The sequence below is a fragment of the Anastrepha ludens genome, chromosome 3 (genome assembly GCF_028408465.1).
Source record: "Anastrepha ludens isolate Willacy chromosome 3, idAnaLude1.1, whole genome shotgun sequence".
Classification (NCBI taxonomy): domain Eukaryota; kingdom Metazoa; phylum Arthropoda; class Insecta; order Diptera; family Tephritidae; genus Anastrepha; species Anastrepha ludens.
The window spans coordinates 121,957,292-121,971,388 of NC_071499.1; the positions used below are offsets into that span (position 1 = coordinate 121,957,292).

General features: G+C 34.4%; 1 protein-coding gene across 3 annotated transcripts in view; it reads left to right on the forward strand.

Annotated features, from left to right (window-relative positions):
• The window catches only part of LOC128858959 (insulin-like growth factor 2 mRNA-binding protein 1), a 77,671-nt gene that overhangs the window by 30,988 nt on the left and 32,586 nt on the right, over positions 1 to 14,097 (forward strand). For 2 of the 3 annotated variants that reach the window (XM_054095576.1, XM_054095578.1), the window contains exon 2: positions 9,057 to 9,452. The exons of the other annotated variant lie outside the window; for it this stretch is intronic. In XM_054095576.1, the coding sequence (XP_053951551.1) occupies positions 9,433 to 9,452 (20 nt within the window). In that variant the 5' untranslated portion in view covers positions 9,057 to 9,432. The remainder of the gene's footprint in view (positions 1 to 9,056; positions 9,453 to 14,097) is intronic. 3 annotated transcript variants of the gene reach the window in all.

The following is a 14,097-nucleotide window of genomic DNA, read 5'->3' on the forward strand; positions in this document are numbered from 1 at the left end:
AAAACAGGAAGTACTAGTAGCAGAATCGAGATGACCAACACAACATAGAAAATAAAATAGAATCAGTGAAATAAGTTTTACTAATCAACTGATAAAAGACTTCTAATCTTAAAATGCCACTTAACTCTTTTCGTTTTCTCAACTGCCTGACAAAAAAAAAGCTTTAAAGGGCACATACAAAATTATCGGTACGAGAATTTAACAAACTTTGAAGAGAACAACAAAATTTATCGACAAGATAAAGTAAATTCTAGTTCGGCGGTTAGTTGTGAATGCAATCAACAGAAGCAAACTTTCGCAAAAATATAGCTAAAAAAAGAATCACTTTTTAATTCCATTTGGTTGCTTTATTCGAATAACAGCATTGGGCTGGATATTAAAAACCATTTGTGCGCGTAGTACACACACACTGAAAACCCACATCTTCGTCTTTGTTGTTGTTGTAACAGCTTACTAACCCCTCTCTGTGCGATGTAGTCACCGGTCGTCTTGGTCTAACTCTAACGGTAAACCCAGAAAGCGTGCCGTTTCGACCGTTTGGGTTTGGGTCCAGAACGAGGTTAGGGGTATTAGGTGAGTAGGTTTAATAGGGCATGTGAAGCGATGGTTAGCACCGTGCGGTTTTCCTTCACATGCTGGACATATGCCATTCCCATGACAGCCGGTTCTACGTTACCAGAATGCCTCGGGGTTTTCCCGACCAAGGGCTGTCGCCCCAGTGAACTAGCCTTGTGTAGTGCACCGCTACTAGCCCACATCTTCACCTTCTTATGTGGCTCTGCAACCGTTTATTGGGCTAGAGGTCCACCCGAAGCTGCCGAATGGAACGATACTCGTATTCGTCGTCTCATCGTCCCATATGTATGATATGGCTAAGCCAACGTTGCTTTTATATTTGTATGACATAGGTATAGTCACTACAAAAATCATACAATTGATAATTTCAACTCATTTTGTACCCGGAAGGGGTCGAATACTCCTGGCGGCTTCTCATCTTTATTTGAGTTCGCATTTCTGCGCCATATAAGGATAGATATGTTTTAGAACGCGAATAAATAATCTTTCTAATCTAAATGCCAAAATCGATACTTAAAATTTTATGTAAGAAAATGGGCATTACAAGTTATAGAAGGGTATACGCTTGGCCACCAAAGAAAATTTGAAAATTTGACGAACTCATCTCCAAACTCTAGAATGAATTGCAGTCTGAAATCCAACGAAAAAGTCTAGAAAATCTAAAGAAAAGTATTCTATTTGAATGATGAAAAGAAAGGAGAGAAAGCTGTTAAATTTGTTACTGACGAAAAGTAGCCACCCAACTGGGGGTTCAACTAGAAGCAACAGAAAGCTGTTCAATTTGTTACTGACGAAAAGTACCCACTTGGTAGGCACTTAACTGGGCGCTCAACTAGAAACAACAGAAATTTATTCATAAATAGTTGTTAATAAAGCAATGCGTGGAGTTACTCAATGCCCAATTTTCAATTTCTGTAATATGTAATTAGAGTGTAATTCCAACGAAAAGCAGAAAACCAAGTCTTGTTTAAGGACGGCTGACTCTTTTAACTTACAAGTAGAACAAAGCAGCCTTCAACTTAAGTTTGCTAACTTTTACGAATCGTATGCTTAGCTTAGCAGGATAAGAAAGAACTTTTTGTGTGTGTGGCGCTTACACCCTTTTTGTGTGCTTGGCCGAGCTCCTCATCTTATTTGGGGTGCGCATCTTGATGTTGTTCCACAAATGGAGGGACCTACAGTTTTAAGGCCGGCGGGCCAATTAGATGTCCTAAATTCAGTAGTTTTCGCGAAGCGTTGTAGGATGAGAAAAAAAAAACAATTAGCCAAATGAAGTTTTGGGGATAGTTTAATATATATTTGAACTAAAAACAAAAAATGTGTACAATCTCCAACAATATATTGTAAGCCGAGTTATCAATAGATTCCCAGAGCGCCTGTATCCAACTTCTGTACAAGATACAACTTGCAATTTTCATCTGAAAACAAAAAAAAAAAGATTATTAATTTTGATGTAATTATCTCCTATGTGAACTAAAAAACATCCAAAAACTTTTTTAAGCGACTTTTTTACCCAGTTGAAGAGTTTTTTTTCCTTGAAAAACCACTTTTTTTTCTACCTTCCCCAAAAATTCAAATTCCCAGGCGCTCTGGGAATCTATTGATAACTCGGCTTACAATATATTGTTGGAGATTGTACACATTTTTTTTTTTAGTTGAAATATATATTAAACTATCCCCAAAACTTCATTTGGCTAATTGTTTTTTTTCTCATCCTACAACGCTTCGCGAAAACTACTGAATTTAGGACATCTAATTGGCCCGCCGGCCTTAAACCGACTCGGAAGGTCAGATATTTTTTATGAAGAGCTTTTTCATGGCGAAAATATACTCGGAGGTTTGTCATTCAAAACTTTTTCCGTAATTTGGTGTTTTATACACGGAGACTTCAACCTCCCGAATGGTAGTCACGAAGCAACCCATTCGCCTACGGCCGGCGCGTAAGAGAGGGAATTTTTGCAGATTCCCATTTCTTCCGAGTTCGTTGAAAATTTGTTTAGCGTTGTACGTTAACTCGTGAGTTTAATAAGTTGAGATCTGCTAATTGAGTACTCCAACTAAGAAAGGATCATCTGGAAAATTCCGCCTAAGCCTAATTATATAATATATTTTTTTATTTAATTGGTATTGGAACCGCCATAATCAAGTTCATAAAAGCACATTCCCATACTAAATTAAAAGGCTCCAAGTAAGTCCGATGCTTTCCTTTAAGGGGCTAGAAGATTCTAAAACACGTGACGTTCAAATATTTCACAATGCTGCCTCGAATATGCATAGCTAACTGCCGAATTAAGAGTATTTTTTTTAAGATTTATGCATGCCTTCGAAAATGACTCCAGAAATGCAAAGTATACCCCAACCCATCATTGAATGTACACTTGTTATCACCGACGCCAGATTGTTTATGTACAAATCATCAGCAAATAAATCGGAGTAAGCCAACATAATTTGATAAGACTACGCATAATAAAATGCATTGAATTTTAAAGTGACAGAATGGTAAAGTGATAAAGTAGCATGACAGAACATACGTGCATGTATGAGTAACTGTGCAGATACTTGCTGCATATATTGAAAAGTCTTATCAAGTGCTAGATAACTCGATAACCACAAATACACAACATACATGCACAGAAGTGACGTTTGTTAGGAATTCATATAAAAGGAAAGCTCTTTAGGAATAGAAAAAAGCTCATTATTTGAAGGCTCTGCTTATTTTATATGTCAATTAATTGGGTTGTTAACTTATGCGCGGTTTTCTAAGCTGCATTTTCCAATCTTACGCAATGAAATTCCTACAAAAATGTTTAAATTCAAATAAGAGCTTTATATAACTGTACCACTTGCACACTTTAACTGCGTTTAAAGCTCCGTGTTTCACTGGTTCAATTGTACGGAACTGAATTCAAGAAAATTGAATTTCCAATTCTTTCGCAAATATATGTACTGTGCGGCACGAATGATAGAACGCAAGGGAAAATTACAACACCGACAGCACACGAATAAATTGCTCAAGTGTGACGTAACACTCGCAGCGATTCACATCCATTGAGAGCGGATTAGCGGTACCAGATCAGCGCCTCTTTGTATGCTGTACATCGTGGCTTCTGCGATCTCTCTGCCTGCATTAAAAGCAAGTGTTTCACGTGTTCAATTGTACGAAACTAAATGCGAATTTGTAAACCACATCAAATTTTTAGAACAAAATTGAGTCTGTATGTGCTAAAAGGAAGTGTTTTACATGTTCAATTGTACGAAAAATATTTGGTGAAATTGTTTCATGGCTGTTGTAAATTCTTGCAGGCTTCTCCTTCAATTTGGATATGCTGTCCTTCGAATTGTGGGTTCAGAAAGCTGTTTCATAGTACGGCACTTCCCTGCCAGTTGTTAAAGTTGAGTTGTACAACTTATTTCTCAGGAAAGCACAGACCAGATAGCGCTCCATTTCTATGTTTGCTATTTCGGAATCCCTTTCGTTCCAGTAAAATAGACGTAGGGATCTGAAAGTGGGACTCCACGCCATTCAATTTCCAAACTCGTAGCTGTGTTTACCGGGCATTGGAGGATCGGCACATACGCAAAAAAGTCAGTTTTGCCATTTAATCCCCATTGTAGAAGTTGTGGGGACCTTTCAGAGAAACAGACTGTTGAGCGCTTTCTCTGCAAATGTACGAGTTTGGACCGTTTAAGTTGATAACCCAGTGAGCAGCTCCCTTCTTCGACAGCCTGGGCAGTGCTCCAACCTAAATCCCAACAATCTTCTCCATCACATCAACTTCTCGGCCTGGTTGTAGGCATCTGCCTGTTGGAGGTCTCAACTGTTGGATATCAAAAAGGACGTTTAGTGCTACTTAAGGAGTCTCAGACTGGTACTTCAACCATTTCACCTACCTACCTTCTTAGTAGAGAAATAATTGAGGACTTGTCGTTACTTCCTGGACCTATTTTAGCACCTACTACCGGTAACTGCTGCGCTAGTACTGCTATTTTATGTACCAGATAGTTCATGAAACTTTACAGAATATTTTTATCCGCTCTTGACATTGAAAAATGTTTATTTATAGGAAGTCGGCTGTCGTGGGCGAATGGGCTGGTGCGTGACTACCATTCGGGAGGTTTGAATCTCGGTGCATGAAAGAAAAAGTTTTTTCTAATAGCGGTCGCTACTCGGCAGACAATGGCAAACCTCCGAGTGTAGTGCTGCCATGAAAAAGCCCCTCATAAGACCCATTTTCCGTTCAGGATCGGCTTAAAACTGTAGGTCTCTTTATAAGAGGAGGAGCTCGGCAACAGATTATTTATTTTTATTTGAAATGAAAAGCAATGATTTGCCAATTAAAACAATCTAAACTGCATTTGCTATTATATTTTAGTATGTTTCCTCTAAGATGCTTTTCAAACGGTTCTGCTTTATGAAGTGTTTCACTTGTTCAGCTGTATGCATTAAAATAACAGTTATTACTTCCTGAGTTCTTTCTTTACTTATAATTTTTTTTACTGATTTCTCGCAAAATTGAAATTAGTGCAAATTTTTTACGAATATTTTAGCGACTTTTAAAGTACACTTTTATAAAATTTCATATTTTTAAGTCTATTAATGATTTTACTAAATATTATTACCCGTTTTTTTAACACATTGATAGGTGTTCCACAAGTTCAGTTGCTTTAGTGAGCAAACGAATTTTCCAAATATTTAAAAAGTCTTGTCATTCTTCACTTCTGTACTTCTACTAAAGCCTCTTATGACTCATACAGTAAATGCGGTGCGCCTAAAATAATCCCCTTTTCACACGACTTTAACAACATTGTTTTGCGCTCCACTACACCAGCGCTCCGTGGAGGCCGCCAATTGTTGTTGTCGCACACAGTTCATGTGCTTCTGTCGCGCTTCAAATGGCAAAAATTCTAACACTTTTCAATTACTATCATCAGTTGCAATAATAAAGTAGTAAAGGTTGATGAAAAAATGCATTGCTTAAACTGTATGAGCGCGCCGCGCCGCTCAACTTTTGTGGAGACATCGCCGACGTCAACGACACACGACCACCCGTCTGCTAGGCAGCAAACTTTTGTCGCTGTATCTGTGACACGACCATCTTCTCAAATTCTTTCATTCGCATTGATTTGTAGAAAACGAAATACTCACATCGCACAAACACAGCCTGCATAGTAGACAACCTGCAAGTTGCTCTTTTGAGAGCGTGCACTCACTCTCTTAATTGGATTTATTTTTCTGTTATTTGTTTTTGCTTTTTTGTTTTAAATGTGTGCTTATTATTATTATATTTTGTGCTCTCCAAGCGTTCGTTCTAAACACATTGCTGCATACATGGCACCATTGAGCCGCATTGCTGATTCTGTTCTGGTTCGAGCTTTTGATGTTACTCATACGCCCTTACGACCACCGGCTGGTGTGCGTTGCGTTGCAACGTCATTGTGCTTACTCCCTATGAGATTCTCTTTCTCATTCAATATTAGCTCACATAAATTATTTTACTTTATATGTACTTGTTATTGTCGGCGATCGCATACAGTAGCGTGCAATGGTATAGTGACACCGGCGCTTAGTGAATCACGATTTTAGCAAATTTTCTAATCAAATTTCAAATCTCTAGGCAGAGAGTATGTGTGTGTATGTGTATGCGCAGTGTATGGCTTTGTCTACTAATTACCAGCTGTCAGCTGCATTTGGTGGTAGACAGAAAGAAATCAAATAAATAAACTAAGAAATCAATTTGTCGTCAACCTTCTTTGTTGAACAACGAAGTACACATTAACGATCTATTACTCATTTACGCACACATATGCACATACTCGTATATATGTGTTCATTTGTTGCAACTTTTCGCTTTGTGTGTTTGTTTGCTGGTTTCTGTGTTTGATGAAACGCATGCAAAAGAGGAAAAAGCTATGCAGAAACGAAATTCTCGGAAATCGCGTTGAAGTCATACATAAATAGAGTGAGATGAGTTGTGCAAAATGTAGACAAAAAATAAAAAAAATGCGCCTATAAAGTGGCATTTCTTCGGCTGAGGTGGCATACACATTTCAAAAGCAGTTTTGCTTCTTTTAGTTAGTTATGGCTAATGAAGAGAAAAAATTTATTCTTAAAAAAATAAAGTTAAAAAATATATATTGTTATTAAAAAAAATATTATGCGCGGTTAAACATTAAAAATGCATTTGGTTGAGCAAAATTAAAATTAATCTTTTTAATTATAGGAAGAATTAACTGAAACTGAATATAAATTTTTGTATTAAAAATAGAAATAAGGATATATGTATGTATATACATAATATGCATATATATACATTAATACATGGGTTACTGTCAATACTTAAATTATAAATATTTTAATTATATAGTTTTAATTAAATAAATATTTTTATTTTAAATACTTATTTATTTAAATATTTTCATTTAAATAAATTAAACAAAAATAAAAATAAAAATATTTATTAATAAATTTTCATTTAATAAATAAATTAAAAATGTGGTTAATCATAATTTTAATTATTAATAATAATATTTTAAATCATAATTTAGGCAATTAATTTAATTTATTTATTAAATAAATATTTTTATTTAAATAATTATTTTATTTTTAAAATATTTATTTAATTAAAAATAATTTAATGCTTTAAAGTATTTTTTTAGTTCAAATTAAAAACTAAACGTTATTTTGTTAATTAAATGCCTAAATTATACTTTAAAATATTATTATTAACAATTAAAATTTAAAATTATGATTAACCAATGTTTGTTCTTTTAAGGTTTTTTATTTAACTTGTTTATTACAATATATAATACATATACATACAGTTGCAATTCTTTTTCACTTCTGGGAATGAGTAAAAAAAATTTGCTTTTAAGAACAAAATGGATTTGGTGATAAAACAGCATAAAACTGTTTTAAAAATTAATTAATTAAAAAACATGCATATACATTGTAACACATATACTTTTGTTAAATAAACAAAAATGTTAACGTCAACTGCTTAATTTTAAAAATTTATTTTTATACAATTTTTTATAGTTAATTTTTGACTTAGCATCCATATTAGTACATTTTTAAAACTGCTCAAATATAATTTTTTGAATTAACTACATCTTTTAAGTTAATTAAATTTTTGCATTAACATCCAGAATTAGAATTAATTAAAATGTCTTTTGCTGTTTCACTTTTATATTTTTCAACATAACCTAAAATAAGTTTATTTAATTTTGGCCAACGGAAATTACAGTTTATAGACACAGGGTTATAAAAATTAATTTGTTAAAAAAAAAATTAAATGCAGCTAATTTTTTATATTTGTCCGTTTGTGTTGTTTTTCCTCATTTATTTTTCAACATAACCTAAAAACAGTTTATTCATTTTTAACTACAGGAAATTACAGCTCACAAACTCAGGCTTATGAAAATGAATTTATAGAAAAAATTATATACTATACAATAATAAATGGTTTTTGTTGCTTTGCCTTCATATTTTTAATATAACCTAAAATACATTTGTTTATTTTTAACCACAGGAAATTAACGTTTGAAATTAATTTATTGAAAAGAAGAACTAAATACAACTATTTTTTTAATTTTTGTTGATTTTCCTCTTTTATTTTTCAACGTAACCTAAAATAAGTTTACTTATTTTTAACTATAGGAAAATACTTCTAAATAAAATGGGGCTTATGAAAATGAATTCATTGAAAAAAAATAAATGCAACTATTTTTTTATATTTGTTCGTTTTTGTTGCTTTTCCTCCTTTTTTTTAAACCTAAAATAAGTTTATTTATTTGTAACTTTAGGAAATTACTTCTTCGGGCTTATGAAAATGAATTTATTCATAAAAAAATTGATGTAACTAATTTTTTAAATGAATTCATTTGAAAGATATATTTTTTTTAAATTCAAACAAAGAAAAAAAATCATTTGCCTTAGTTGGTTAAATTATGACTAATTATTATACTCTTTTTTGATTTTGTTATCTGTAGCTAAAGTTGGGTATTTTTTAATCTAATATATTATTTTTATTTTTGGTGTTTTTTTGGTATTATTACTTTTTTAGCTTAATTTTTTCTATGCATGCAAATAAGTTTTCTTTAACAGTTTTAGTTAATTTTGCAATGCGTTTTTTTAATTTTATTTGTTTTTTATTTATTTTTTCTTTTTTCAATTACTTTTTTAAAATTAATTTTATTTTTTTTTTTGTCAACTTAAACTGGAATTTAGAAAACATTTTATTTTATTTATTTTTTTATATGATTTTATAATTTATGATTTTTTTATATAACTTTTTTAAAATTTTTAATCAAAGCTAAAATTAAATACTTTTATACAAAGATTAATACTTAAAACTGAATACCTGTTTATTCATATATTCTTTTCCACTAAATAAATCAAAAAATTTAGGCCAATGAAAATTAATTCATGTAAAGTGAAAAAAATTAAATTAACAACGAAACTGAACAAAATCTTCTTACAGGAAATGCTCCAGTCTCTGAGTAAAGAACTTGGAAGCAAATACAAAAACATCCTAAGACAATTAAACAATTCTCAAACAAATTTATAAGCAAATTATAAAATTTAGTCAGCTAATTGCTTGCAAGAAAAATACAACAACAAAGTTAATATTCCTTAAAAGCTAAGTGTCCTTCGTAAAAGTTCTTGCTATAAAATTAGTTGAAAGATATTTAAAATAAAATAAAAAACTAAACAAATCAGTGCTTTGAATTCATTAAAAAAAACGTGTAACGTCAAGTACTGCCACATTGTGAAACAAAAAAACCAAAACCTTAAAAACTGCTAAGAGTCAGCAAAAACATTACTTTAGCAGCAAACAGAACAAAAAAGTATACAAAATGTCCAACCATCATCAGCGGTGAGTTACCAAAATACAAAAAGAGCAGCAATGAACATTCCCATTTGTTCTACAATTAAAGTAGTTTTAGTTAAATAATCAAATAAGTTAACCTCAAATTGCACCATATCATCGACACCACATAAACATATAAACACGGAAAAAATAATCTGTTCGTCCCGTTATTCATGATACTGGGCATCCCTATAAAGCCAGCTTTTTTGTAAAAGAAGTGAAAATTAAGCAATTTAAAAAAAGTTTCCAAAAATGTCTACTCTAAATGTTTGCTCTGGCGGTGTTCCACCTGTTGAGTTGTAAGAAATGAATTTCAAAGAGGCTGGTTGTTTATGTGTTGCCATACCATTCATCCGATTTCGCTGAAATTGGGTCAACTTTTTATTTGCACTTCAGGGAGCAACATTTGCAACCTGACTTGCATACCGAAATTCCGTGAAGTGGCGCTGTGATCGAATTATCGACAATTTCGCTTTTTATGAACCAAAAGGATTCATTCTTGCAACATCGAAAGGTATGAATCATACCAAAAAATAAGAAAAATAGATTTGGAGCCGAGAGATGGCGTCGTTGTCGGATTGCTGATAACTTCTAAACTTATGCATGAGAAAGTTTCATATTTTCGACATGGAATGATCTGGTGTCAAAAAATAAAACGAAAAGCCTGGAGCCGAGACATGGCGCCATTGTCGAGTGGTTATTATTAAAGAACACACAAAAAATTACTTATTGTCTCGTATAAAAGATACAGAATGATTTAAAACGGAGCCCATAGTGTAAGGATAAGTTCCAGGGGTATCACAATGGATCTACGACAGATCTAAGTATGCCATTACGCCAACCACTCTACCTACCTATTGTTCCTTGCTGAACCAGGATTACGGCGCCTACAAGAAATTTATCAGTTTGGTTATCATTGTAACTTACAAATTACTTCTTTAGTCACTGCTCACGAACTTTGGATTTCTCCGAATATACCAAAAAATATGTTGCCCCATTTAGTATTTCCACGCAAAGCTGTATACTCTTGTTTGAGAGTCTAAACTGCTTCATGTTCTTCATTCAGCGAGTGTTTCTGTGTTAGTCTGTAGATGTCCAGCTTAGACCTTCCACAGTGAATAACTACTCTAGTCTTCCGCTCGAGTTATGGAAGCGGAGGAATCAGCCAGCTTTTTATGCTTGAACTCCCAATTTCCTAAGTCTGCTCTCCGATCTTTATCTCGCGCTCTTCATCACTTTCTCATTTCCCGAAACACATCTCTGTGTTCAACCCTGTATACACTGACACTGTTGTGCTGTCGTAGGAGGTGTGGGATTCTTGATATTCCCGCTTTTATTACTGACGCTACTCTAGAAGTATAGAAGCGTCTCTGGCTTAATCTTTTGGCTTTTGGAACTAATTTGATCTTGGACTTGCATCCACATTTTCAAAAGAGGTTTTGCTCCAAATTCGTTGGCAGGAGGAATTCGGGTCAGAACACTATACGAGGCATTAAAATTCGAGCCGATTTGGTACACAGGACAGATTGCCTCTTGGCGTTAAGAGTCAAAATACTACTGGCTTTGACCAATTTTGCTCGTTTACTAGACCAAATTGGCCAACCGTGGATAAGCGGTCCCCCACAAGGGCCAGAGCCAATAATCGGAATCAGTTCCGCAGGAATCATGAATTGGGTCAGCGATTTTGTATACAATTTACATAAAGAGCGCTGGAACAGTCTAGATCGCTGAAGAACTGCAAAGAGTTTTGTGACCACCCCGCACAGAAAACCGTCGAACTTTCTTCTAAAACTTGAAAGAAAAGACGTTCGATTGATGGTTAATATTATTACATGACACAACCCATGGAATCAGCATATGACAGCCATTGGAATCATTGAAGACCCAATTTTCTTGTCTTGCTTAGAGGTGCCCTATAGCACTGAGCATTTTCTCTGTCAGTGTCCTGCCTTTGCTACAGCAAGGCTACGAATTTTGAGTTCCGATGTCATGAGAACGAGTAATATTCATTCTCTCAAATTGGAGGATATTTTCAGATTTGCCAAAGAATCTGGAAAACTCTCACAGGACTAACTATCTCTATATCTGTCTCTATTCTTTCCTATCTCTTTCTCTTATACTCTTCTCCTTCCCTCCTTGACTATCTACCCTCTTTCCAGAGCTCTAAATACAATGGGATTTTTAGCCTGATTGTTTTAGGAGCCACTAAATCTCCTGGTGCTTCATGGCTCGGCATTTTCAAATTTTAATTTCAGACCCAAGCAAAATTGGTGTTTTGACTTGATATTCATAGATCTCAGACTATCCCATTCATTTATGGTGCTGCTCAGATCTTGTTGGTTTTTAGAGTTCAAGAGCGTCTTTCCTTTTTTTACAATTTTGAAGCTTCTAAGCCCAAGTAGAGTCTAACTTCACTCTTCTGCATACGTTTGTCGTTTGGTTTTTTCAATTGTGTTGCCTTTTTTATATCTCTTTAATGCTGAATTGTGAAAAATTATGAAATAAAAATTGTCAAAGCTATTCGACAATGCTGTAGCTACCCTTTCTGGTGAAGACGGTGACGATGACGCCAACAGATACATATGTACATACCTCGTTACACATAGTCAGCGAAAAAATTAGAAAATTTATAAGTGAAAAATGAACAGTTCTAGCGGGGAAGCAGATCACATAAAAAAACCAACGGTTAATCTGACGCCTGAGCAGTTGAAGGAGTGCAAAAAATATAACGTAAATGAAAGACTGCATATGAGGATGTATGCATGTAGATATACAGTTATCTTGCACTCTGTAATCGTACGCTAACCACGGCCGTGCACTGTTAACGAGCGGGTGAATGCGCGCGGGCTGAAAAGTGTAATCATACTTGGATCAATTGTATGTAGCTGCATGTGTAAATGCCAGAGTGCCAAGCTGCCATGAGATTTCCCACGAAAATTCATCACAGCAAAGTGCAGATGCAACCAAAGTGGCTTGAAATAGTTATGAACGAAAAATTTAATGAGTTCAGCCTACGGAAATATGAGAGAATATAAACAACTGGTGATGACAGTCGATTGTGAAGAGTTAATGTTATCGAAAGTCGATGCATGTCAGTTGTGCTGCATTCAATGTATGTGTGACTTATAAGGCGCTGTTCATATCATAAAATTTGCTAGCGGTAATCATTTCAATCTTTACGTATTATGATAAAAAATACAATAAAAAAATCTGCTTTACATTTTAATGTTTTTTGTTGGGATGTTTTTAAAAAATTTGCTTAAATTTTCACTTTTGTATAGATAACAACCCCAGTTTTAAAGCTATTCCGTAGAAGTTTTGGAAAAGTTTTTTTTTTTTTTTGTAAATAACTACCACAGTTTTAAAGCTATTCTGTAGAAATTTAACAAAATACTTTTTTTGAATGTAACCCTTAATTTTTTCTGAAAATCATTAAGATCGGATCACTTCAGCTTATGATATAAGGGCTTTTCCATTTTTAAATACCATTATCTCGCACACTGGAACCAATTAGACAAAATGGAGGGCGCCATTGAATTTAGAAGGCTCCAATTAACCCATTCGCATCATTCGACCGAATAAACCGCGGACAAAAACTATCTTCCCCTCTCTTCCCACCCTTTCACACCAAAAACGAAATAATTCGCAATAATTTTTTTTTTTTTTTTTTTTTTGTTAAAGCTTGGGGGAAAATAAATAATTTAAGTAATCCTGTAACATTCCTTTTCATTAGAGCAAACAGTAAAAGTCTTGCGGACGCATGATAGTTATTTTGAGTAGGTCGCGCATTTCGAGCTGTGATGCAAAATGGTTACGTCCGATCGATTATCAAAAGTTGTTGGCCAAGAAAATATTAAAAAAAAAAATGACTAAGAAAAAGACCAATCTACGGAGCATTTATTGTTGTTGTTGCAGCATAAACATTCCCCATACATATACGGGGAATGCTCCTGAAGTGGCAGTCTTTGGCCGGCTATAAATCCGGGTCGATCCGGTTACGTAGAACCGACTGTCGTGGGAACGACGGAGCATTTATCTTCACATAAGATCACAAAATGAATGATAGAGCTGGTACAAGTGGGAACCGAATGGGTCTATGTGCGATTATCAGATTCAGTGAGCGCACTTTAGTTGGAATTCTGGATCATTTGGAAATCTTTGAAACTACATAGCGCCAGCTTCAGAGCGACCTGGAATTAGTAGTGTCACCTTTGGCCTTTGACGGAGAAGGTTATGTTGGAGTTTGGCATTGGCATACCATTATCGGCTGTAAATAAACTGAAAATTCTAAAGGGTACCTTCTAGAGCTTGCCCTCCTTATCACCGCCGCAATCGTAACGGAAAGTTCCACAGAGTACAACCGTCCGACAGCACTTGCGAGTAGAAGCCAAAAAAATGACACTAACCACCTCTTAACCTCAACTCATCTTCTTTGGTCCGACTGCGTCGAAACAGCATATTTCCTGGGCTTAGCTTCATATTATCTCGATGACGGTTGTTGTAGTGCCGCAGATACCTCTAAAAGTCTTTACGGTAATTTGAGTCCACAAGAGATGTTTTCACCATACAAAAATACTTTGGTGCACCGATATTAAATACCTAGATTTTTTCATAAAAACTATCATATTTACCGTTATTCTTGTTTCGAAAG